A 26,324-nucleotide genomic window follows, 5' to 3' on the forward strand; every position below is an offset into this window, starting at 1 on the left:
TTGGTAGTTCATCACTATTTGTGGCCACATTATACCCCACTTGGTCTCTTTATATATTTCAAGAAACTGTCATATATATTTAATCTCGTGTCTTATTACTCCCACCATCCCTGAAAAGTATTAACATTTGGAGGCAGTTCAATCATGTCATTTCATGGTTAAAAAACAGCCTACTTTCAAATGATATAGAGAGAGTTTACAAGTTGGAGAGAGATAGAGAAAGAAGCTTGTTGAACTGAACTTTGTCTTGATGCACTCATGTGATCTCCTTTTATCAGCATATGATGACTATTTGCAACAGATGAAAACGAACTTCCCTCAACAGCAGCAGCAGCAGCAGGAGGTGGCACGTCGATTCGTTCTTCTCGAATATTCTTTTCCAGGATATGCAAATGAGTGACACATTCATTACTAATCACATCTTATAGAGGTGTCTTTTTCAGATGAAATGCAGTAAGGGGATAAAAAAAGATGCTTTTTTAAGTTAAGAGTATCAATGATATAAACAAGTGGGCTCTAGTTAGTGACTGATATCATCTTTATGTTTTCCCCATTTTCATGCTTTTCACAAAACACCATCTTAGTCTTCTCTCTCTATCTCTCACACGCACGGTGAGACGACAAAGCCACCATGGCCCGGCACCAATCAGCCCTTTTTCCGGTGAGTATGTTAGTGTGCATTTTTCTGCAGTTGCACCGCAACTTTCTCTTGTAAGGAGTCTTCCCGGATTCAAAGGAACCTTCCCTTCAAAACATTACTGGGGGTATATTTTTTGGTATACATTCCCTTATTTAATTTTGACATAACTTTATTATGTGAAGGTATGTGACATTATAGGCCCTCCAAAGAACCTCTTCTACTACCTTTGTAGTGTCGGAGAGAAGTCATGCGCGTGATCCTGTTGTTCTATGGCTAAATGGAGGACCAGATTGCTCGAGCTTTGATGGCTTTGTCTATGAACTTTGTACGAACTTGTCTAAACTTCACACCCTATATAGATTGCTACTTGCTAGAACTAACGACGATCGAATATTGGTTAATTACATTAACTTCTGCTATACTTTTGACTTCCTACTTCTGGTTGATAAGTCTTGCTGATAAAAAAACAAAGAAAAAGGAACAGAAAGAGAAGTAAGAAAAGCTCTTTCGCTATATATTGTGGAAGAATAATAGATATCTTATGTAACATCGAATGATTTCTGTTAGTCATGTTGCTACAGAAATCATGATCAGCTGAACTTTTCATGAACAAGGCCTTTCAACGTTGAAGCATCAAAATCGGGAGGCTTGCCTGTTTTGCATCTCAATCCGAATAGCTGGTCTAAGGTTGAGATTTTATGTGAAAAATCGAGTCTTTTCCCCTGAATTTCGAGTTAGAAATTAGGCAGGAATACTAACATGGATAGCGGTTGTGTGGACTAAGGTTGCTAGTGTAGCCTATTTGGACTCACCGGTTGGTGTTGGATTCTCGTATATGTAAACAGAGGGCTTGGGGTGACGGAGAGGCCTCATGCTGTGAGAAAGAGGATTTTCGGACGTGCTTGGCCTTTTCGTGCACCAGTTGCAGATGGAGTCATCCCTCTGTGGCCTCGAGTTTTCATTGTGTTGTGTGTGAAAAAGAGTATGCTAATAACTTCACTTTCCTCACTGTCAAGGTAGATGGAAAAATTATTTTAGCATTTTTTTCTTGGATCAAAGGCAAAATTATTAAATGATTTGCTTAGAAACAAATTCAGTGGTAAAAACTGATCAAAGTTGGATATAAAAATGAGCCTCTTCAACTAAACCATACCTTTCCAACCAAAGAGTTTAGGTTTTTCTAATTGATCAATCAAAGTGACCAACTCCATCTCATCAGCTCCACTCTCTCATTTCCTTCTATAATCTACACTATAAATACCAACAAACCAATCTCACATTCACATCAAATACAAAACATCTCCACAATAGTTCTTAATTTTTCTTCCAAATGTCTAACCATTTTACTCTCACATCCTTCCTTTGCTTTGTCCTACTTGCCACCCTGGTTACCTCATCAAGAATCCTTGACCAAGTAACCCCACCATTCCCACTCCCATCCGACCCGATACCGCCGCCAGAGACGGTGGCTCCGGCCACAACCGCCCTCCCGAGCGGCCAAATCCCGGCCACCAATGTAGCACCACCCGAGGCTGCCCCGATTGAAGAAGAACCCGTCGCCCCCGCCCCATCCGACATCCCTGAGGCCACCCCAACCGCCCCACTGGGTGGAGCGGCTAGCACTGATCCCAATGCTGCCGCGGGGGCTGCAGTTGTGGCCCCCGCGGGCGCATTCTCCTTTTTCATGCACGACATCCTAGGCGGGTCCCACCCGTCCGGGAGGGCCGTGGCCGGCATTGTCGCCAATTCGGACGCCAACAACCTCCCGTTCTCGAAGCCGAGCAACCCGATCTTCCCGATCAACGGTGGGGTCCCGTTGAACACCATCAACGGCGTGATCAACAACAACAACTACCCGTTCCTGGTCGGCCTCAACGGCGCCCCCTCGAGCACCCTCGTCCAGAGCAACGGCAACAACGCCGTGGCCAGCACCGGCGGCAGCGGCCAGCAAGCCTTTGTGACGGCCGGGCAGCTGCCGCAGGGGCTGACCCTGAACCAGCTGACGTTCGGGTCGGTGACGGTCGTCGACAACGAGATCACCGAGGGGCACGAGCTCGGGTCCGGGGTGCTCGGGCGGGTGCAGGGGATATACATCACGAGCTCCTCCGACGGCAACAGCCACACGGTGGCGCTCACGGCCGCGTTCCACGGCCACGAGCACGAGGCCGTCGACGACACCATCAGCTTCTTCGGAGTTCATCGGACGGCGACGCCGCTGTCCCATATCGCCGTAGTCGGTGGGACCGGCAAATTCGAGAATGCAAAAGGGTATGCGACCATTGAAACGATGCCACATGTTGATCAACACACCACTGATGGGATTGAAACCGTTACACATTTCACGGTTTACATTACTCCATAGGAATATTGTCATGTTTTCTAATCTTTCTTCAATTTCTGTTTATTTCTGGATTCTCAGTTTAATCATTGTGTGATTGTATATTTGTATTTGATTTTATGACTTCTCAAATTCAGTTGGTATCACTTTTAGGCTTTTGTTATAGTTATTCAGTATGCAATTAGGAGTTCCGATTGAGTTTGAATTTTAAGAAATTTAAAAGAAATTGAATAGGAAAACATAGCATGTATAATAAAAGTGAACCGTTACTCTTTCTATTAACCGAAATAGTAAAAGGTTGCTCAGCTCACATAAATGGCTAAACTGGAGCACGCTTGAGCATCTTCACAGTCATTTTGATGTTAACCCAAATAAACACTTAGATCAAGTTATTTTATACTCTCTCCGTCCACTATTTAAAGAATCATTTTGCCATTTTAATTTGTCCACAATTTATAGAACCATTTACTTTATTCCACTTTTAATATGCGAACCTCATATCCCACAAACTTTTTACACGCACAAACCAATATAAAACTAATACTTCCTCTCCAATAACTCACTTTCTTTTTTTTTTGTCCCAACCAAGATGACTCATTACTAAAAATGGAAACACTTTTATCTCTACTTTATTCCATCTCTCTTATTTTACTCTCTCCACTTAATACACAAAATAAAGTTGCATAAAAACCTGTGCTGCCCAAGGAAGGGGTCATCTTCCTTGGGGACAGAGGGAGTACTTTAAATGAGTCTCACATTCCACTCACTTTCTCATTTTACTTTTTCTTCACAAAGTCAAACAATTTCTTAAAACCTATGACGAGTCAAAATGACTCTTTAATTTAGCTGGCTATTTAATCCATATTATACATTTAATTTTAAAATAATAGTAGTAGAATAAAATAAATAAATTTTAATTTGTATAGTAAAAAATTGAAATAGAATAATTTTTATCATTAATTAAAATATTATACTCCCTCCGTCCACGAAAAATAGGGTTATTCCATTTTTATCCCTCGTTTTGGAAAAATAATAATAAATAGTTAAAGTGGATAGAAAAAAAAGTAAGAGAGAGATTAATATAGAGAAGTCTTTTGTCTATATTATTCTCTCTCTTACTTTTCTTTCTCTCCACTTTAACTATTTATTATCATTTTTTCAAAACGAAAGATAAAAATGGAATAGCCCTATTTTTTGTGGACGTAGGGAGCACGTATTATTAGTACATAACAAAATTGGACTTATGCGGTGTTTAAACTTGTGCCGGAAAGTTGTAGGGAATGTGTGGGTTAAATAAGCAACTTTGATCTCCCCTCCCCCGCTCACTAAAATCCACCCTTACCCTTAGGAAGCTCATCCAACTCGAAATTTCTTAAGAGAAGAAAAGTTCAGAGAAGGTTGGAGAGTGGTACGCCCGGTTCACCAGGTTCTACCACTGCATGGCCCAATCATAGTAAAAAGAAGAGTTTGATCCTGGCTCAGAAGGAACGCTAGCTATATGCTTAACACATGCAAGTCGAACGTTGTTTTCGAGGAGCTGGGCAGAAGGGTCATTGACCTGAACTCATCAAAGTCAGCATTGGATGAACATCCGGTTGACGGGGTCTAGGTTTGATAAAGAGAAAACTTCCTAAGCCTTTTTGTTTTGGAGGAAAACCAAAACGAAGATACAGGAGTGAAACTTACAGCACCCTTTGATCAGGTGGGGATTCGTGGATCGAAGAGGCTTATGGGGGCGGGGGTGGCCCCGCACCCCAACCCCGAGGAAATCAATGACGCAGCACCTCCTATTGCCGCCCAGCAGGCACCTTCGGTCGAAGAGATACGGCATCAAGTAGATTCTTCATGCGTGAATAGCCGGGAGGAAAGAAGACGCTTATTGTGTAGTTACCTACAAGATCGGCTAGCATTTTCTGTTTTTTTCTATTTCTCTTTTCACTCTTGCTCCCAAAAGGCCCGCAAAACTATATTGTTAATCTCATATTATACCGTATAATTGCTGCCAAGTTTATCAACTTGGATAAATTCTGGTGAATTACACATAATTTACAAAATTTAAATGATATGAATTATAAATTTTTATATTTTTAATTGTCCACCAATGAGTTTTTGCCCGCACATATATTATTTCTGGTAAATTTTTCATGAAATTCTAGAAATAACTAATAGATTAACTATTAAGTAGAAAATTTTAAAGACCTATTTAGAAACTATCTGCTCATTATTATTCTAATGATCTAGGAAGCTATCTAGTCATTTTTAAATTAAATCTAGAAGTTGTGGACTAGATATTAGTTATAAAGAATTATAGAAAAATATAGTGACTTCTTAGAATATCTGCAACGCTGTCTCTTATCCGTTCCTTAACCATCCCTTAAATTACTATTCATGGGCCCCACTATACTTTTTTACTCCATCTCTTAACTAAGGGACGGAACCTGTAACCCTACATCCCTTAACCGTCTCTTAAATTACTATTCATTCAATTTCATTTTTTATTTTTATTTCCAACCAAATTCAATTAATAAAAACACACTTCATTAAATAAAATAAAATAAAATTACAACATAAAATAAAAATACAACTTAAAATCCAAAAAAATAAAAAAACACAATTAAAATCCTAAAAAAATAAAAATTACATAATTTAAAATACAATTTTATAGAAAATAAAAAAAAACTACTCCGCTGGCGAATCATCCCTCGAAGGCGGCAGAGGTGCACTGAAGCCACCTGGATGCGGAATACTAAGTTGTCCTGCCATAAACTCAATTCCGGCAAGATAGGCTTGGTATTAGGGAGGCGTCATGCGGGAAGTGTCCGCCATTGTGGCGGTCATGTACATGGACATTAGGGAGTTCGAGGGTGCCCCCCCGAGCCCGAGCCCGTCTAGCTTGATTCGGCTCGGCCCCTCCTCCCTCTAGCTGCCTTCGTCGCATTTCTCTCTTGCGGCCGATGGCGCCCACGGGAGGACCCCCCGGCATCGTCTGCTTTGCCCTTAACCTCCTGCGAGGTAAACTCTTGTGCGGCGCTGCCCGAACCGCCCTTAGTAGATGAGTATTGGCCACCCGCCGTGTGCTTCGTGCGCTTCGAGGTCGAGCCCGAGCTGGACCGGACAACGCCGGCCCACTTTTCCTCGTCTTTGAAGAACTCCCAAACATCGACATGTTTGAATTATTTACCGGTGTCGTCGAAGTAGACTCGCAAAGCCGACCTCAGAATGTCGGCTCCAGTGGCTCCGCTTTGGTAATGAGCCGCTTCACTCTTGTAGATGGCGCAAAATTTTTTGACCTCTCTGTCGACTCTATCAAAGTGAGCGCGGAGCATCTTAAATGTGCGGCGGCGGGGCCCCTTCGGCTTAATCTCGTGGTAGGCCTCGGTGACCTTTTCCTAGAAGAACTTCCGGGATTGTTGATTCCCGACGATGGGATCGTACGAGATGTTGATCCAGGCGTTGTACACCGCCAGCGTTTCTTTGGGGCTGTACGGATGCCGACCTAGATCCTCCTTCTCCTCCTCGTCCGCCTCTGCCCTGGAGCTTCCATCTCCTCCACCGCCTCCGCCTTCTTCCGGAGTGGGTTCAACGGAATAATCCTCCCGAATCTGGGATAATCCCTGCGAATACCTCGAGGCGGAGGGACGGGCGTATGCATCCACATCAAAATTGGGGTGGTTGGTACCCCCCCGACGTCGACGAACCCTGGGTGCCCGGCGTCGACGAACCGGAACCACCACCCAGGACATTGTACATGCCCCCAGTCGCCGAACGCGTTGATGTCGAACCCGCCGGAGCTGCCACCACCAGAGTTTCTGTCACCGGACATTTTGTGATGAGAGGTTAGTTGAAAATTGGAGAGGAAATGGAGATGATTCGAGAAGAATAGATGTGTATTTGTGTGTAAAATGAGGATGAATTAGGAGTATTTATAGAGTAAAAAAGTAAAAAAGAAAAAAGAAAAAACGGTAATATTAACGGTAATATTACCGTTTTTCATTTTTTAATTTTTTTTTAATTTGAATGTTTTTTTTAAAAATGATTTATTGCATCAGCGTGACGATGCCCACTCGCGGGCCGGCGAGTGGGCGTCACGCATGGCGCCAGAGCGTGTCACGTCGCGCTAGCGCGTGGCGAGACGTCTCACCATCTTTCTCGGCGGGACGGAACTCTCGGCGGGCTGGGGACGAGACGGGGCGCTGCAACGCGTTACGCCGTCGTCTCGTCCCGGCGTGAATGATTGCGGGCCACCCGCGTGACGCTTTGCGGGTGGCCTTACACGATATATAAATAGAGAATGATGTATTATTTAAGTGGAAATAGATGTTCTCATATCCAAACTATCACTTATTTCCGTCGCATACACCTACCAAAACCAACTAGTTCTACCAAAACCTAGTTCAATTTTACATTTAGGCGTCGTTTTCATTCACCAATTAATTCATCACGACTTGTCTATTAATGTAACAACCACGTCTAGTTCAAATCTTAATCCTAGTTCGGCATACAAAAGGGTAAACATAAATCATAGCAAGGAAATTCGGGAAGAGGTACTGAAAATACACTTTCATTGCTATCATGATATCATTATCCAATGTGGTCATAAAGCGGTCATCTGGCCGCATTCCTTTGGATAACATCTCATGCATACGAGAGTTGAAGCCTTGAGTCACTACTGTCAAAAGAACAAAATTCTATTACTCGGTCAAAAGTACACACTTCCATAAATTCGTCGATGAAATTTTGTAGCTTGAACCTCATCCATCCGCTCCATCATTTAAAACACACCGTGTGTGTTACACTCTCTTCGGTACATGTGATGTGAAAAGGTCTATTAACCATAAAAAAGAATACTAATGCTTGGTTTTGGCAATGTTGTTTTACCATTTACAACAAACTTGTGCACTATTAATACAATGTTTACTTCATCTGTTCAAATACAAATTAAGGGTGCTTTTGGTTTGTATGTTGGTAACTAGTGGATTCTATTGTTTGGTTTCTTAGTTAGCTAAATGCTTGGCCTGATGATATGTGCCAGGCCCAAGCTAAAAACGCTGAAATAGGTGGTTTTCTTATCTTTAAAATTTGGTGTGATATTGGGAAAGTAACTCATATAAAAACACAAAATGACATTGCAGCCCTCACTTTGAACTCCATATAGAGCAGTTCATTTTGAATCAATTAACGCAGCTGAATTGGGTTTTCTTCACCTCTGCGCAGTTGCTGCGCAAGATTAACCGGTAGACTGATACAGACCAAACATGAGAACTCATCCCAAAAGACTAGTGATGATTTAGCGGATTTTTGATGGGAATAAATGCAAGTAATAAATGAAGATCACAACACTGAAAATTACGTGGTTCGATTTACTGAGGTAAATCTACGTCCACGGGAAGAATAGAGGGCAAATTTGTATTGCTTGATCTAGCTTACAGATTACAATACTGACTTGCTATATGAGATTCAGGATCTAGAGAACTTAACCCTGGTCTATCTGATCTAAGTTCTATTTATAAATTCGAACTAAGATCGTGGTTTGCAGCCCTGGTAGGGGGGTTGATAACTGCTTAATACCACTAAATAGATCGTGGGTGTAATGGAGGTCGTGGAGATCCTGCATGGGTCCACTATCTCCTTGTTCGGTCGAATACTGAGACCGAACTGCTGAACTTTGCCGATCAGCTTTTGCCGATCTGAGAGTTGAGCTCGATTGGTCGGCTTTTACCGAGCTATAGGCTGTGACCGAACTCTTTGGTTGTGCCGAACTGATACTCTTTCTTGGGTTTTGGGCTGATGGGCCGTCACTGCTATTGGGCTCGCAATTATTGTTTAGTTGTTTAGTTCGTATCCCATCACCACCCCCCCCCGAAAAGCGAAGTGAATCACTTCGGCATTTTGGATAAGTGTAAGGGGGAGGCTGACGTCAGGGGACGTGCTCTGCACGTGTCTGCATTAAATGTGACAGCAAATCCGGCCAGAGAATCCAGAAAAAGTGGGATTTGAAACGGTGCGACGAATTTGAAACGCCTCTGCGAATCTGATAAATATTTCCTTTCTTCATCATTGGAACACTTTTGCGATTATTTCTTCTGCATTCTCTCTCTTTTTCGTAAAATTTTCTTCCGCTTCTTCAAGAATTTCTTCAGAGACTTTCGACCATCAAAGAGTAAGAATCATGTCTTCTTCTTCTGAAACTGTTTCTGAATCAGGTAGTGGTAGGAAGGGGGGTAAGGGATCTTCTGGCCGGAAAAAGTCCGGGGAGAAGACGGTAGAATATTTTCACAGCATTTTGAGTAAGGATACTGTGATATCCTTACACAGAAAATATTTTCTTCCTGGGGGGTTAGTGGTGATTCCCGACGACACTCATAGGGCTAACTCGCCGCCGGAGGGTTATGCCACCGTTTACGAAGCCTGCTTAGAGTGCGGGCTTCGTTTCCCTCTTCCCTCCTCCTTTGTAGAGCTTCTTGATTTTTTCCAACTTCCTTTAGGTCAGGTGACTCCAAATTCTTGGAGGCACTTATCGGCCTTTGCTGCCGAGCTGCGTAGACTAGAAAAGGATCTGTCTCTGAGGGCAATCCTTAATTTCTTTCAGTTTAAGAGAAAGGGATCCTGGTTTTACTTGATCCCTTTACAGCCCTTTAGAGCCTTCTGTAAAACCAAATGGCCGATGTGGAAAAATCGCTTCTTTTTTTACAATAGGACAGCGGCTCCGGACTTTTCCTGGAGAGGGCCGAAGTCCGTAATTCCTCATCCTCGGGTAGAACCGTTGGACGAGCTCGAGGGCGGGCTCAATAAGATTCCCATGATTAGGAAACAGTATTTGGAATCTGAGCTCGTCAAGGGTGACTTCGTGTTCGACTCCTCGTCTTCGGACGAAGAGACTGAGGGTGAGGATTTCTTTTTTATGCTCTACTGCTTTAGCGGCGAAAACTAACTTTGTTTTCTTGCTTTTTGGCAGTGAACATGCTAAGCAAGCTTGGTCGCAAATCCTCCGAATCAAAGGAGCCGGAGAAACAGAAAACCACCAGCTCGGCGTCTGATGCCGAGAAGAATCCGAAGAGGCAGAAGACCTCTTCGAGTCAGTCTTCGGATCCAAAAAAGCCGGGATCGACCTCGGCAAGGGGGAAGGCGAAGACTCAGAAACCCCCAAAAGCGCCAGAGAGAGACATTGTCCAGGGGGGTTATGGATCAGGAGTGGTTACGGCCACTTCGGAACATATCTCTGAGCCCTTTTTATGGCCAAAGGACTTTGTAGAGGTGAATTTTCTTCTTGATTTTCTGGCTTTGCTTCTTTCCTATATTTGTTTTGTGGCCCCTCTGTTGACTTTTTCCTTTTTCCATTTTCAGAGGAACAATATGCTCTGCAAACTCGTCATAGTTGAACTCTCTAAAGCGTCCAGCGATTATGATGAGATGCAGAGGAATTTGAATGCTGCTCGTCACCAGGCCGAACAGGCTCGGGCAGACTTTGAGAGGGCAAGGGCCGCTATGATCTCGGCTCAGGATGAAGCCCAGCGTGCCAAAGACCAGCTCATCATCCAGAGAGAGCGGTCGAAACAGAGGGAGGCGGCTGCCGTGGTTGCTCAGGGGGAGGCTCTCCGTGTTTACACGGAGAAACTCTTTTTGAGCAATCAATTTTCGGCCCTTATCGGTGATCTGCTGAAATTGATGACCGATAATGTTGAGCAGGAACCCGAAGTCGTCTTGCCGCTGTATGGCCGAGAGATTGCAGCGCGTCTCCAGAGTCTGCCGCTCCTTGAGGAGCTTGCGTCTTCATCGGTCCTGCTTTCTGCTGAACGAGTCCGTAATTGCCGTGCTGACCGTGACGAGAACATGGAGGCCATCTTTGCCTCCTTGGGGCCTGTTTCACCCGCTTCAATTTTCAAAGAAGAGGGTGAGCAGGAAAATGAGGCCGGCAAGGAGACCGAGCAGAAGGATCAGCAGACCGGCGACGGGCACGCCGAGCAAGAGGTGCAGCAGATCGGCGATGGGGGCGCCGAGCAGGAGGGAGGGAGGAGGGAGGCCGAGGCTGAGACCGAGGTCGACAAGGAGAAAGAAGCTGAAACCCACAGGGAAGCCGGAGACGAAACTGGCGGAGTATGATTTCGTCTCCCTTCTCTTAGTTTAGTTTCTTTCTTTCTATTTGTAAAATGGCCTTGAAGCCCTCCTTGTGTAAATTTTTTCTTGTGAATGAAAAAAATTCTTCTTTCTACACTCGTGTCTTCCTTATAGCTCTTCTTAATCTCTTTTACTCCTATTGTGGTTTACTGCCTGCTCGGTAAACTGAAATGCCGAACTGACATAGCTGCTTCGTATTCTTAACTCTAAGGAGCTGGAGGTACTTCACTGGAAGCGGCTATACTCTTTGGCTTTAAATGAAGCTGAGAAAAAAGCTATAGACGACCAGATGAAGTATGATGAACTCTTGGCTCGTTTAGTGGAGCTGGAGTCCAACAATAAGGACTTAGAGTGCATAAAGAAAGATCTGGAGGCCGAGCTGAATACTGTCATCGCGGAGAGGACTGCATATGAAGATTTCATCTGCGGGCGCGGGGGAATGACTATATCTGAAGTTCAGAATCAAGTTGATGAACTGTGGGAGAAGCTTCATGTACTCCGGAAGAACAATGTGCTGGAGAGCTCGGCTTGCCAACAAGTTGTGAAATCATTGCGGCGCTTGGCTTCTCTGTACGACATCATTCTTTCCCGGCGTCCCTCAATCGAGAGATTCCTTAGCCGTTTCCCGCTAACAGATGCTCACACTCCAACTCAAACCTCTAATCCACTTACTCAAAATTCTACTCCAAATCAGCAACGGACTCAGGAGCAACCGGAAACGTCAAGACAAGAACGCCCTGAAGTTCGTAGAGGAGTTGTGAATATGAGTGAGCAAGATCAGCGAATGCTTCGTGAAGAGACTCTTCGCCGCCGAGGTGCTAGAACTTCCCGGACTCAGGGAAGAGGCGGTAGGTCGATCAGAGCATCTCGTCCACCTACTTATTCTTCAACTGCTCGGAACGCCCGAACTCAGCATCATGAGGATTTTTCGGATAGGTGGCTCAACTTTAGCAATCGTAGACAGTAGAATAGTCCTTTGTAATGGTGTAACGCATTCTCGTAGGGCAGCGGAATTGTATGCCCAACAAGACTTAGTAAATGAAATTTTTTCATTTCGCTTCTATCACTGCGTATTTACAGTTCAGCGATTTTTTATTTCATTTATTGTACTCGTCCTCGGTCTTATGAAGTAAACTCTTCTTTGACCGGACTTAGTTAGTGTCCTTATTTGGCGAGTTTTATCGCTTGGATTGGACTTTCCCTAGTTAACCGGAGTGGTTTTCGGCTTTTTGCAGTTCGTTTCAGACGAATTGCTTATTTCTTAAGCTGAATTGTGGAATCTTGTATCTTCCTTAGAAGCTTGGACTCACAATTGTCTTTAATACATGATCTAAAAAAAGGGGATCAGCCTTTAAGGAACAATATACCTCAGTAACATTTATAAGAGACAAAACGCACATAGAGAGACAAATAAAAAGGACGAAAAAGATTTTAAACTTTTAAAAAACGACAAGTATAAAGAACGATAAAAATATGAAAGCACATAACCCTAGGACCGAACTAGACACAAGACTGACCGGACCTTGTCTCTTACAAATAGAACTTCTTGAGGTTGGAAATATGCCATGTTCGGGGTACTTGTTCTCCTGACATGTGAGTTAATTTATAAGACCCTTTTCCCAGGACTTCTGACACCCGATACGGACCTTCCCATGTGGGTTCAAGTTTGCACAGCTTTTCTGCTCGGCTTACTTCATTGTTTCTCAATACGAGATCTCCCACTTGAAACTGCAGCTTTTTCACCCTTTGGTTATAATACCGGGTTACTTGCTCCTTGTACTTGGCTTCTTTTATGAAGGCCAATTCTCTTCTTTCTTCGGCAAGATCTAGTTCGGCTCTCAGTCCGTCGTCATTCAGTTCTGTTGAGAAATTAAGGGTTCGGGTGCTGGGTATGCCGATCTCAACCGGAATTACGGCTTCAGTGCCGTACACTAGACTGTACGGAGTTTCACCGTTGGAGGTTTTTGGTGTAGTTCGGTAAGACCATAGGACTTGAGGAAGATTTTCTACCCATTGTCCTTTGGCTTGTTCTAACCGAGTTTTTAATCCTTTCACCAAAGTACGGTTTGTTACTTCCGTTTGTCCGTTTGCTTGTGGGTGAGAGACTGAAGTGAACCGCTGTTGAATATTCAACTCTTGGCACCAATTCTTGAATGTTTTGTCAGTAAACTGAGTCCCATTATCTGAAATGAGGATATGGGGTATGCCAAATCGGCAAACTATGTTCTTCCAGACAAAATCTAATGCCTTTGAGCTTGTTATCGTAGCTAATGGTTCAGCCTCCACCCACTTTGTGAAGTAATCGACGGCAACGATCAAGAATTTCATTTGCCGGGGAGCTTGTGGTAGTGGTCCTACTATGTCTATGCCCCATTGCATAAAAGGCCAAGGGCTTTGCATAGCACATAGATCAGTCTGCGGCGTCCTTGGGATATTTGCATGGATTTGGCATTTCGTACATTTCTTAACTAGCTGTACTGCTTCTTGTACCAAAGTTGGCCAATAATATCCCCATCTCAGAACTTTTTTAGCTAATGCTCTAGCTCCGATGTGGCTACCGCAAGATCCTTCATGAACTTCTCTAAGGATGTAATCCGTCTCTTCTGGTCCTACACATCGCAATAACGGTTGAAGGTAGGACTTTCTATATAGGACTCCTTCATGAAGTTCATACCGACGTGCTCGGCATGTGATTTTCCTTGCTTCTCTCTTATCCTCGGGCAGTTGTCCTTGATCTAGATACTTTAATATTGGCGTCATCCAGTTTGGTGAACTGGTTACTGAGTGTACTTCAGCTTCATCAATGCTTCTGTGCGGTAATTCCTCCACCTTTGAGCTCGGATATGAGGCCAACTTACTTAAAGTATCTGCTCGGCTATTTCCCGCTCTGGGAATGCGGATTATCCGAAAATAAGAGAAATTTCGGCTAATACTTTGCGCTTTGTCCAAGTATTTTTTCATCCTTTCACCACGGGCTTCACTTGTACCCAGCATGTGATTCACTATGACTTGTGAATCACAATGAATTTTGAGAGATTTGACAAGTAGACGTTGCGCTAACTGAAGTCCGGCAAGAAGGGCTTCGTATTCGGCTTCGTTATTAGTGGTTGGGAATAAGAACCGAAGTGAATAAGTTACTTCGTGTCCGTCGGGAGCGATAAGTAGAATACCAGCTCCACTTCCTGTCTTATTCGAAGCTCCATCTACGAATCCAATCCAACAGTCCGGCGGCTCTACTTCGGGTTTCTGGGGCTGTGTTAGTTCATCATTGGTAGGATTTTTCTGTTCGGCAATAATAGGGATTGCCTGATCGAACTTTGCCTCTACAAGAAAATCTGCCAAGGCTTGTCCCTTGATGGCTTTCCGAGGTAGATATTCTATTGAATGTTCTCCCAACTCTATGGCCCACTTGGCAATTCTGCCTGATGCTTCTGGCTTAGTCAAAACTTGCCAAAGTGGAAGATCGGTTAAGACGCATACTTTGTGAGCATAGAAATATGGCCGCAGTCTCCTTGCTGCATTTACTAATGCCAGAGCAATTTTTTCCAGAGGTTGATACCTTGTTTCGGGACCTCTTAATGCTCGGCTTGTAAAGTAGATAGGACGTTATTTTAGGCCTTCTTCTCGTACAAGCACCGCGCTAATGGTTTGATCTGATGCTGCTAAATATAAGAATATCACTTCGGCATCTGTTGGAGCAGAGAGAGTAGGAAGTTCGGTTAAATAACTTTTGAGTTCGTCAAAAGCCTTTTTCTGTTCGGCTCCCCACTCAAACTTTGGTGCCTTCTTCAAAACATTGAAGAACGGCATTTGCTTTTCGGCTGCTTGGGAAAGGAATCTATTCAGTGCGGCTAGACATCCAGTTAGCCTTTGCACATCATGTATGGACTTCGGCATTGCCATGTTCTGAACAACTTGAACCTTTAGGGGATTTGCCTTGAGTCCTTCCTTTGAAACCCAACAACCCAGAAATTTTCCCGAATCTACCAAAAAGGTACATTTTTGGGGATTGAGTTTGAGGTTGGCTTTTTTGAGCACGTCGAGAGTGGATTTGAGATTGTTTTCGTACTCCGAAGTGCTTCTGCTTTTAACAACTATGTCGTCAACATATACTTCAACCTCTTTTCCGATCAGGTGCCGAAATAGCTTATCTACCATCCTTTGATATGTGGCTCCGGCATTCTTTAAACCAAATGGCATCTTTTTATAAGCAAAAATACCGAAGTCAGTAATGAAAGCCGTTTTTGAAGCATCATTCTCATCCATTAAAACTTGGTGGTATCCTTTATACAAATCAAGAAAACAGAAAATTTCGAAGCCTATCAGAGCTTCTACTTTTTTATCTATGTTGGGAAGGGGGTAGCAATCTTTAGGACAGTGCTTATTTAGATCCGTAAAATCTATGCACATCCGCCATCCTCCTTCTTTTTTCTTGATCATCACAGGATTGGCCACCCAAGAAGGATATTTTACTTCAAATAATACATCCGCTTTCAGTAATTGGCGGACTTCGTCATGGATGACTTGATTTCTTTCTGCCGCAAAGAGTCTTTGCTTCTGTTTTATAGGCCGGACTGAAGGAACAATATTTAACCGATGTGTAATTACCTCGGGAGACACTCCAGTCATGTCCAACGGAGACCACGAAAAGACATCTTTGTACTCTTTGAGGAGCTGGATGGTCTTTTCCCGGAGTAGAGGTGTTCCCGCGAAACCGATCTTGACCGTTCTGGATGGATCATCTTCGTATAACTGAACTTTCATCGAGTTCGGCTCCAGTGTGACTTCGTTCATTTCGCCTGCCTCTGACTCCGGCTGCTGTGATTGCTATGCTTGATGGTGCCGATCTGATTGTTCGGCACTTTTAAGCGCAATCTGCAAACATTCTTTTGCTCTCTTTTGATCACCTCGGATGACTGCTATCCCTCCTTTAGTGGGGATCTTGATTGTGAGGTGATAAGTAGAGCAAATGGCCCGAACTGTGTTGAGCCAGTCTCTTCCCAGTATAATGTTATACGGGGATCGAGCTTTTACCACAAAAAACTCGATCACCGTACTGGAGCTAGTAGGCGCTCTTCCTACTGTAATCGGAAGGCTGATAATACCTTCAGGGCGGGTGTCCTCCTGGGCGAAACTTTTCAGAGGAAGTGGGGCCGGACTGAGCCGAGCTGGATCCACTTCCAGTTTATCAAAACATTCTTTAAAAAGAATGCTAGTCGACGCTCCTGTATCCACAAACACTCTGTGGATCAGTTTGTTTGCCACTCCAGCTTGAATGACAATAGCGTCTTGATGAGGAGAAATGGCCGGGACGGGATCTGCATCTGAAAATGTAATTACTTCCTCCTTCTTCAGCCTTTTATGTGTTGGCTCCTCTCGATTGAAGCCTCTGCGCTCTGATTTTAGAGACGATTTAGTCTTCCCGGCTGGGAGAGCGTCAATAGTCTGGATTACTCCATCATATTGCGGCTCGTCATCGTCTTCGGGATCCTGTTGCCTTTTAGGATCCTGAGGAGCGCAGTTCGCACTTCTCTGTTTCTTATTCTTTTTCGGCGGCTTGCTTTGGTATTTTTTTAACGTCCCTGCTTTCACAAGAACATCAATATCTGCTGCCAAATTTCGGCACTCCTCGGTATCATGACCGTGGTCTTGATGGAAGGAGCAATATTTATCCTGACTTCGGCGCGTGGCCGATTTCGTCATCGGCTTTGGTTTTTCGAACATATCAGAATGCAGTTCGAAAATTTCCGCTCTCGACTTGTTCAATGGTACGAACTGAGCGGGTGGTTTCTCAGGATTGAGACGTGGTCCCAATCTGTCTTGTACCGGTGCCCTTTGAATTCTTTCAAAAGGAGTTCGGCGAGGATGTCCCTGATCGCTATGATCGGGCTTCCTCTTGTCTCCTCTGGAAGAGCTGTCTAAAGACCGTTTTCGACGGTCTGCCTCATCAGCACGAGAAAACTGGTCCGCAATGTCCCACATCTCTTGAGCTGTTTGCGGACTGCATTCAACGAGCTTTCTGTAGAGAGCTCCTGGCAGAATTCCATTTTGGAATGCCGAAATGACAAGTAGATCATTGAGATCATCTACTTGTAGGCATTCCTTGTGGAATCTTGTCATGAAGTCGCTAATCTTTTCATCGCGACCTTGACGTATAGAAAGCAGCTGAGCCGAAGTGATTCGGGTTTCAGCTTTCTGGAAGAACCTCCTATGAAAAGCATCCATTAGATCTCTGTAAGATCTAATGCTGCCTTGAGGGAGGCTATCAAACCACCTTCTTGCGTTCCCGATGAGCAGCTCGGGAAACAGCTTACACATATGAACCTCATTGAGACCTTGGTTCGCCATATTATACTGATAGCGTCCCAGGAAATCATGAGGATCCACTAACCCGTCATAAGTCACTGACGGAGTTCGGTAATTCTGTGGCAACGGAGTTCTGGTGATATCATCCGAAAATGGAGTCTTCAGCGCTCCATACATAGCGAATCCGACATCTCTACGGTATGGTGGAGATGGAGTTCTCCTGTGATTTCGGTAACAAGGAGGAGAAGGAACATATCGGTGGTGAGGATTCTTTCTCCTGGAAGATACGACACTACTGCGGTAGTGACTTTCATGTCTGGAGGGGGAGGGAGAATCCGCCGTTTTCTTCTCCGGCTTCTGGCTCTTTTGCAGGAATGTTAAGAACTCATCCTGTTTCTCAGCCAAGAACAACTTGACAGCCTCATTCAAATCGAGCTGCTGGGGAGGCTCGGTGCGATGACTTTTTTAGTGGTTTGTTCTTTCACCATGAGAACTGGAGGCAGATTTCTCCAGAGGCTGTTTTCCAGACCTACGGGCTGGACTAGCTTCCTCACGTTCATCACGGACGGAAGTATGGGTATTATGTGATCTGGTACGCATTTTTTGGTGGAAGAGGATCAAAAACTCGCTTTTATCACAGTTTTGGTTTTCTGTGTTCCCACAGACGGCGCCAGTGATGATTTAGCGGATTTTTGATGGGAATAAATGCAAGTAATAAATGAAGATCACAACACTGAAAATTACGTGGTTCGATTTACTGAGGTAAATCTACGTCCACGGGAAGAATAGAGGGCAAATTTGTATTGCTTGATCTAGCTTACAGATTACAATACTGACTTGCTATATGAGATTCAGGATCTAGAGAACTTAACCCTGGTCTATCTGATCTAAGTTCTATTTATACATTCGAACTAAGATCGTGGTTTGCAGCCCTGGTAGGGGGGTTGATAACTGCTTAATACCACTAAATAGATCGTGGGTGTAATGGAGGTCGTGGAGATCCTGCATGGGTCCACTATCTCCTTGTTCGGTCGAATACTGAGACCGAACTGCTGAACTTTGCCGATCAGCTTTTGCCGATCTGAGAGTTGAGCTCGATTGGTCGGCTTTTACCGAGCTATAGGCTGTGACCGAACTCTTTGGTTGTGCCGAACTGATACTCTTTCTTGGGTTTTGGGCTGATGGGCCGTCACTGCTATTGGGCTCGCAATTATTGTTTAGTTGTTTAGTTCGTATCCCATCAACTAGCCTGTTAGGAGAGAGAGTTCATTTAGTCTATATACCCTACATCAGTTGTTCTCACAACCGATGTGGGAATTGAGTCCGTAACATTCGACCCTCCTTTAAGGGCCAACGTCCTCGTTGGTCACGGCGAGAACAACCGATGTGGGAATTGAGTCCGTAACATTCGACCCTCCTTTAAGGGCCAACGTCCTCGTTGGTCACGGCTGGTTCTTTGCCAGGCCACCACTCCGAGTTCTCGTTGGTCACGGCCACGTTGGTCATGGCGGATTCTTTGCCCGACCACCACTCCGTGGGTCACCACTCCGAGCAGTCCCAAACGCACCCGCCGAACACTCTTGTGTTTGTAAACTTTTCAACGAGAGAAAACAGAGAAAACTAAAATAGAGCTTGTTATTTTATATAATCCTCTTAAGTAAACAAGTCAAGTCTCTATTTATACTAAGGACCCTAGGGTGGTTCGACTCTCTTTTGCGATCCGGGAAAGAACCACATAGAAAACCCGGAAATGAGCTTATAAAAATATGCTCGACGCTCTATCCTATTACAACTTACATAAAGAAAATAAAACAGAATACTTATATAGAAATATGACTAATAACAACTTCTATCGTCGAACATAATCCTGATAGCGTTCTGGCTGCTTGATTGCACGACGAGGCCTCTACCCCTGGGTGACCAGCTGTGAGCGTGGAGTGATGCTCATGCAAGAGGTCCAGCCATGACGGGGACGAGGCATCCACATAAACTCGACGATTATAATAGATAAGACCATCACAATAAGATAAATGAGAAAGTGATGTTCCATCACTGATTGAAGCTACTATCTGTTTTGGTTTTGGAGAAGTTCCTGTCTCACGTCGAAGCTTTGTATGGCCGCGAGCCACCAGCCTTGATCGCTGCTCCTCCGTCGCGTACAACGCCCCCTGCTGTCGCTGATTTGATACGTCAGCGCGGGAGTCTTTTAGTTGATCTCCGATGAAATCTGGAAAGAGCTCAGCAGCGTATGCGTTCTCACGCTAACCACCATCGTCGTGATGTTCAATTTGAGATAGGAGATTTGGTTTTATTGAAGTTGCAGCAATACCGTCAACATTCTGTGGCACGCCCTTTATTAGCTAAGTTGGCTCGAAGATATTATGGTCCTTTCAAGGTACTTGAACGCATCGGACCTGTTGCTTACCGTTTGGAACTACCTCCTGGTGCTCGCATACATGATGTTTTCCATGTGAGTTTGCTGCGGAAATTCGTCCAAGGACAACCAGGTCCATCTGCTGTAGATCTTCCCTTGGAATTCATTGCAAATCTGCCGGTTTCAAAGCCTATTCAGATCCCGGGGAGTCGTATTGTACTGCATGATGGCCTGCCGGTCGATCAAGTTTTCGTCCGTTGGTCCGGCGATGAACAACCGACACCTACTTGGGAACCACTTCAAGAGATCTCAAGGCGTTTTCCTTCATTGCTCCTTGAGGACAAGGACGTTCCCAACGGGGGAGGAGTTGATACGTCTGTAACCATTCCACCACAGGACAGAGATGAAGAGCTTACACAGCCACCAACGGAGACGACCGAGCTGGAAGCCAACATGAAGAACCATAGGCCTCGTCGTGCAATCAAGCCGCCAGAACGCTATCAGGATTATGTTCGACGATAGAAGTTGTTATTAGTCATATTTCTATATAAGTATTCTGTTTTATTTTCTTTATGTAAGTTGTAATAGGATAGAGAGTCGAGCATATTTTTATAAGCTCCTTTCCGGGTTTTCTATGTGGTTCTTTCTCGGATCGCAAAAGAGAGTCGAACCACCCTAGGGTCCTTAGAATAAATAAAGACTTTGACTTGTTTACTTAAGAGGATTATATAAAATAACAAGCTCTATTTTAGTTTTCTCTATTTTCTCTCGTTGAAAAGTTTACAAACACAAGAGTGTTCGACGGATTTCGAGTCTGCGAAGCTCCCTCTTCCCATTTTTTGTCAGAATCCAGCCGCTGATCTCTGATAAGGACGTTTTCCTTATCAATGCCACAACCACCGGAAACAGGGCGTCCTCCACCAGTTTCTTCATTTGAAGAAGGTCAATCTTTAGCTTCTAACGCTATCTCGATGAACACAATTCTCTCCACTATTCGACAATTAGAAGCTCGAATGGATAACACCGATCGTCGCATCGAGATCAATCGTCCGTCGGCATTGCCTGATCCTGACCCACCATACGGATTAGCGCGGTTCAGACATTCCGATCATATGCCTTTACCAGACAATGCTTCAGTTTCTGGGTTTCCACAACCTTACGGTTTTTCAAGTAACCGACATCCTATACGCCCAACTGCCCACTCAGATATGATTCCAAACCGTTTTTCTAACATCAATACTGACTCCCACACTCAACCGCCACTACCATACTCCACCAGTAACCGCCCACATCCCAATTACGGTGGAAATCATCCTCACTCTGGGTGGAATTCAACTGCTACTCTTCCACAATCTACACCAGGTTCTCTTCGCCATCACACTAGTTGGGATTTGCCGGATCTGAACCCCTCGTTTGGACCACCTCTTTATGACCAGCCTTCGGAACGCCAACCATCTTGTTGGGATCTGCCACCCATTCGACCACAGAACGTACAGGGATTTGATTTCACACCTCGTGTCCGAATGGATCCACTGCGTTTTGACGGTTCCGATGCAGCAAACTGGATAGCACGTGTTCAATATTATTTTGATCATGTGCAGATGTCCGATGTGCAACGACTACATTACGTTGTCATGATGTTCGACCCTCCGGCTGCTGACTGGATATTTAACTATCGTGCTAACAATATGTTTGTTACCTGGCATGATTTTTTAGAGGACGTCCGTCAACATTTTGATCCCCATTGCTATGAGAGTTATATTGGCCTTCTATCCAAACTTTGCCAGACGGGAAGTGTTGTCGAATACCAAGCGGCAATTGAGAAATTATTGAATAGGATTTCTGGTGTACCGGAGTCAACCCGATTGCCAATTTATATAGCTGGCTTAAAGCAACCGACCCAACGACAAGTTAAGTTGCATCGTCCGCCTACACTTACTTCGGCTTTTGCATTGGCACAGGAATTATCAGCCTGCTGGATTCTGACAAAAAATGGGAAGAGGGAGCTTCGCAGACTCGAAATCCGTCGAACACACTTGTGTTTGTAAACTTTTCAACGAGAGAAAACAGAGAAAACTAAAATAGAGCTTGTTATTTTATATAATCCCCTGAAGTAAACAAGTCAAGTCTCTATTTATACTAAGGACCCTAGGGTGGTTCGACTCTCTTTTGCGATCCGGGAAAGAACCACATAGAAAACCCGAAAAGGAGCTTATAAAAATATGCCCGACGCTCTATCCTATTACAACTTACATAAAGAAAATAAAATAGAATACTTATATAGAAATATGACTAATAACAACTTCTATCGTCGAACATTATCCTGATAGCGTTCTGGCGGCTTGATTGCACGACGAGGCCTCTGGTTCTTCATGTTGGCTTCCAGCTCGGTCGTCTCCGTTGGTGGCTGTGTAACGTCTTCATCTCTGTCCTGTGGTGGAATGGTTACAGACGTATCAACTCCTCCCCCGTTGGGAACGTCCTTGTCCTCAAGGAGCAATGAAGGAAAATGCCTTGAGATCTCTTGAAGTGGTTCCCAAGTAGGTGTCGGTTGTTCATCGCCGGACCAGCGGACTAAAACTTGATCGACCGGCAGGCCATCATGCAGTACAATACGACTCCCCGGGATCTGAATAGGCTTTGAAACCGACAGATTTGCAATGAATTCCAAGGGAAGATCTACAGCTGATGGACCTGGTTGTCCTTGGACGAATTTCCGCAGCAAACTCACATGGAAAACGTCATGTATGCGAGCACCAGGAGTGTAATACCCCAAAAAAATAAAGGAGAGAAGAAAAAATCAAATTAATCTAATTAAATCTTTTCCTAGTTGACTTGGTCAAATATATTTCTCTAAACCTCATCACCAAACGATTTCCCCATATCTCTCATCCCTAAAATCTCTACAACAAACCAAATCTCTACATAATTTATTATATATATATATATATATAATATATATATTTTATATATAATCGGGAGAACATAGAGGAAGAAAAGAGCTGCTCTGCAACAAATCAAATAAGAGATGGTGGCGATGTATAAGGATTTCGGCGGGGATGACGAGAGATAGATGGAGCGACGACGGAGCAGCAACGTCAATTCAGCGGCAATGATTGACGGAGGAGAAACTTCTCGGATCGAACATCAACCAGCAGCAGTGCGGCAGGCTGTCCTGGCGGAGCAGTAAAGTCCGTTCAGTAGCGGCGATCTCAGCGGCTGCAGCAGGGCGGCAACGATCCCGACAGCGGTGCAGAGGAGAGGCAAAGGCGGACAACAACTGATCCTTGGCCGTGACGGCGGCGATCGATTAAAGGCGGTGTCTCAGTGGCCGAAAGAGAAGGCGGTGCGGCGAACTCACCTCCGTGACTACCACGGCAGCGGTGCTGCAAATTACAGTGAAAGGAAGAGGAGCGCAACGGAGTCTTACGTCGAGAGTTTGAGAGAAAGAGAGGAAGAGGAATGGAGGCGCCGCTGGGTTTTGTCCCCAATTAGGAAATTCTCAAATGTGAAGTTTTGCAGAAGAGGGAGTTACGATGGGGAAGACATGGACTTAAAGATTTGGACCTTTTTAATTAATTCTGGGCCAAGGAGTATTTTGAATTGGGCCTTATTTATTTAATTCTTTTGGCCTAATGCATTAATTAAAACATTTTGGCTTACTGTTTTGATAAGGAGTTGGAATTGAGTTGGGTTGAGACAAATTAATAGAATAGAAGATTGGGTCGGAGTACTTTAAATCAATGGGCGACTTCACGCATGCTTTCCGAGGACAGAATGAAACACAAGTTAAAGCTTTAAACGGACAAGGTGGGCTTTCTAACTAAGTATTTTGTGGGCTTTCTTTTTAAATAAGGGCAATGCCCTAAGTATATTTTTATGTGAAATATATTGTGTCATGCCGTATTTTGTTTTTAAGGATGTGCATATCTAATCGCCCTAGTGGGGAGTGAGTCCCTACTAGAAGTTATGAGGTTAATCGAATTCGGGTTTGTCTAGGGAGTGAGTCTATATTCAAGCTAGTGTACACAGAGGGGATCTGCGCTAGCTTTCGAGTTGGCCGGTCCGGTGATCGTGAATGTGGCCACGTTCTCGTTTCACATATGAGGTTCAAATATGGTACGAGGAAAGAGAAAAATGGGCTGCAGCCATACTTTTGAGCGAGAAAATGTTTTGGTGACTTGGTCTTTTATAAAACCCCGAGTTCACTTTTAAATGCTGACACAATATTTTATGAAAATTATTTTGGCTTGTGTTCACTGGGTACATCAAGTACTCAGCCCTGCATTTCTTTTTAAAAATTTACAGGTTGAGCGTGACTGGCGCGGTGAGTGTTGAGCAAGACCGTTGAAGAAATTTAAGTGTCTAGAATGTGTCATGTCTTCACACGTGGCATATTCCTTCTCTCAAATGCTTTCGCTGAGTAGTTGTCCTTATTTTGAGTTCTTTTATCGTTGAGATAATATTTATTTTTGAGTTGTTGATTGTTGAGATACTCTGATTTTATTCGAGCTATTCCCATATGTTTCGAGCTATGGTCGAGTTGTGTTGTTTTCCCCTTTCTTCCCCACTTCTTTAATTCTCCCCTAGTCGCGATCAACCGTGTTTTCTATCCTTAGAAAATGCGGGCATGACAAAGTGGTATCAGAGCAATTTTTCTTTCCGCTCTGGACCCGAGAGTCTTTTTCAGTCTTAGTCTAGACTTGTTTCGCTAGACTAAAATAATAATTAATAATGATAATAATCATGCATTGAAGGCTCAACATCCCGACTCGTCACACTCAACTGAGAAAAAGGTAACATGTTTTTTTAATATTTTATGAGAAAGTTTTGGAGAAAGGAAAATAAGAGAATTTTGAGAATGAAAGAGGAGAAAATTTTTATAAGAACGAGGAAGTAAAATCTTTCCGTGAGGGATTGGTTTTAAATCGAGAATAGTATTTTTTGATGTTGTGAAAAGAGCGAGTTTCGAAGAGGAATGATGGAGTGTTTTACATGAAAGATGAAAATTGATGAGTTATTTTGAGACTGTTGAAATTTTGAAAAAAAGTGAGCCATTTAAAAATGTTTGTTTCTTATTTTGAGACTGTTGAAATTTTGAAAAAAAGTGAGCCATTTAAAAATGTTTGTTTCAACATATATGTGAAGTGCATCAGTGTTTTGTTTGAAATGCAAATGTGATATGAGTTTATACTTGATTATCTTGAAGTATGAATGGTGTGAAATACGATGGATGTTGAGATGTGAGACGATGAAGAGTGTTGCGAACATAGAGTGCTTATGTTGTAGGCTAGATTAAATACGCGCGAACCGTAGTTTTAAGTTGAGATGATCTATCACTTTCCCGAGTGACGAAAACGAAGGAGAATCTGAAAGTTGTGGTAAACCCCTAATTTGTCAAGACACAACGAGGCAAGGAGATCGAGAGTGCGAATGGAGGCCGGTGGACCATGAAACTTTTTCTCAGAATTGCGTGAAACTTTGGAGAAAGCAAGGTGCGAACCATTCGAAGGACGTAAGCAAATTTCGGGACGAAATTTTTATTAGAGCATCCACAATGGCGCCTAGTGCACCGCCTAGCCGAGCGCCGGCGCTAGGAGGTCGCTAGGCGAACCATTGGAGGAGCCGAAAACCGCCGAGCGGTTTTCCGGAAATCAATTTCGCCTAGCGCTAGGCGGTCAAAATCCGCTGGGCTATGCGCTGGGCGATCCGCTCGGCTCCATTGCAGCGCCCGGATCGCCCAGCGCATAGCCCAGCGGATTTTTTATTTTTTATTTTTAATTTTCGAAACACTATATATACGCGATTTGCACTTCATTTTCATTCGCACCACTTGTATTAACGAGTACTCTCTATCTTAATTTCTGTACAAGATCAACACCGAGAAATGGATCTGAACAACGAGCCTAGTTCAGGGACGAGCGGTTCTCAAACTCCCCCAATCCCCGTTGGAGGCGGATGGAATCAGATGCCCGGGTACTCCAACATGTACCTGTGAGTGATTTTTTCTTAAGTAATGTACTTTTTGCGATTTTGAATGTCATTTTTTTTATTAATGTACTTTTTTAAATTTATTGTACTTTTTTTTAAAAATTAAAATAGTATTATTAATGTTTTCCGTATATGTCTCGTAAATTAAATTCCGTATATTGTGTTATTAGTGATGTGGCTATTGATGTGGCTGGGCTATTTATGATATGGCTAAGCTATGGCTGGGCTATTTCTGATGTGGCAGGAGGATTTTTAGTATTGATGATGTGGCAAGAGGAGTTTGTGGCAAGGCTATGGCTGGGCTATAACCACTGTGGATGCTCTTAAGATGGGTAGATTGTAACACCCCGAAAAATAAAGGAGAGAGGAAAAAATCAAATTAATCTAATTAAATCTTTTCCTAGTTGACTTGGTCAAATATATTTCTCTAAACCCCATCACCAAACGATTTCCCCATATCTCCCCTCCCTAAAATCTCTACAACAAACCAAATCTCTACATAATTTATTTTATATATATATATCCCCATGATTCAACGTTTGTTTCACACACGATATTCA

The 26,324-nt window shown here is 43.7% G+C and overlaps 1 protein-coding gene across 1 annotated transcript; it reads left to right on the forward strand.

The window, feature by feature from the left end:
* Positions 1–65: 65 nt before the first annotated feature.
* Positions 66–3,002, forward strand: LOC121782377 (dirigent protein 24-like). Its single transcript, XM_042180181.1, has 2 exons — positions 66–661; positions 823–3,002. The coding sequence occupies exon 2, from the start codon at positions 1,971–1,973 to the stop codon at positions 3,000–3,002; it is 1,032 nt and encodes a 343-aa protein (XP_042036115.1). The 5' UTR covers positions 66–661; positions 823–1,970.
* Positions 3,003–26,324: the final 23,322 nt, after the last annotated feature.

The sequence above is a fragment of the Salvia splendens genome, chromosome 20, assembly GCF_004379255.2.
Source record: "Salvia splendens isolate huo1 chromosome 20, SspV2, whole genome shotgun sequence".
NCBI lineage: Eukaryota > Viridiplantae > Streptophyta > Magnoliopsida > Lamiales > Lamiaceae > Salvia > Salvia splendens.

Coding starts and splice junctions, on each gene's coding strand:
- LOC121782377 (XM_042180181.1), top strand. CDS start 1,971: ATGTCTAACCATTTTACTCTCACATCCTTCCTTTGCTTTGTCCTACTT.